The 276-nt window shown below is 67.0% G+C and overlaps 1 protein-coding gene across 1 annotated transcript in view; it reads right to left on the minus strand.

Moving 5' to 3' along the window:
• The window catches only part of PRC1 (protein regulator of cytokinesis 1), a gene marked incomplete at both ends in the record, with an annotated part of 4,114 nt that extends 3,882 nt beyond the window's left edge, over positions 1-232 (minus strand). Inside the window, one exon of the mRNA XM_008941522.1 lies at positions 83-232. Coding sequence (XP_008939770.1) covers positions 83-232 — 150 coding nt within the window. The remainder of the gene's footprint in view (positions 1-82) is intronic.
• Between the last annotated feature and the right edge of the window lie 44 nt (positions 233-276).

Below are 276 nucleotides of genomic sequence, written 5' to 3' on the forward strand. Positions count from 1 at the left end.
GGTTCGGGCTGAGCCATCAGGAGTGTGGAACTCAGAGCTGCAGCCCTCAGCCCCCCACCACAAGGCACAGGAGGGTCCTTACAGCATTCCTGGTTTTGGCTCTGCACCCAGGCACATGCACTGCAGAGGACTCTCTCTCCTCCTCGGGAACCTGCAGCCTCTCCCAGAGGGCGGCGATCCTGGAGCGCAGCTCCGCGCACACGGCTTCGTTCAGGGCCCGCCGGGCTTCCAGCTGGGAGGGGGGCATGGGGGGGCAGGGTCAGCACGGCCCCTTCG

Source organism: Merops nubicus, unplaced genomic scaffold, assembly GCF_000691845.1.
Source record: "Merops nubicus isolate BGI_N331 unplaced genomic scaffold, ASM69184v1 scaffold40915, whole genome shotgun sequence".
NCBI lineage: Eukaryota > Metazoa > Chordata > Aves > Coraciiformes > Meropidae > Merops > Merops nubicus.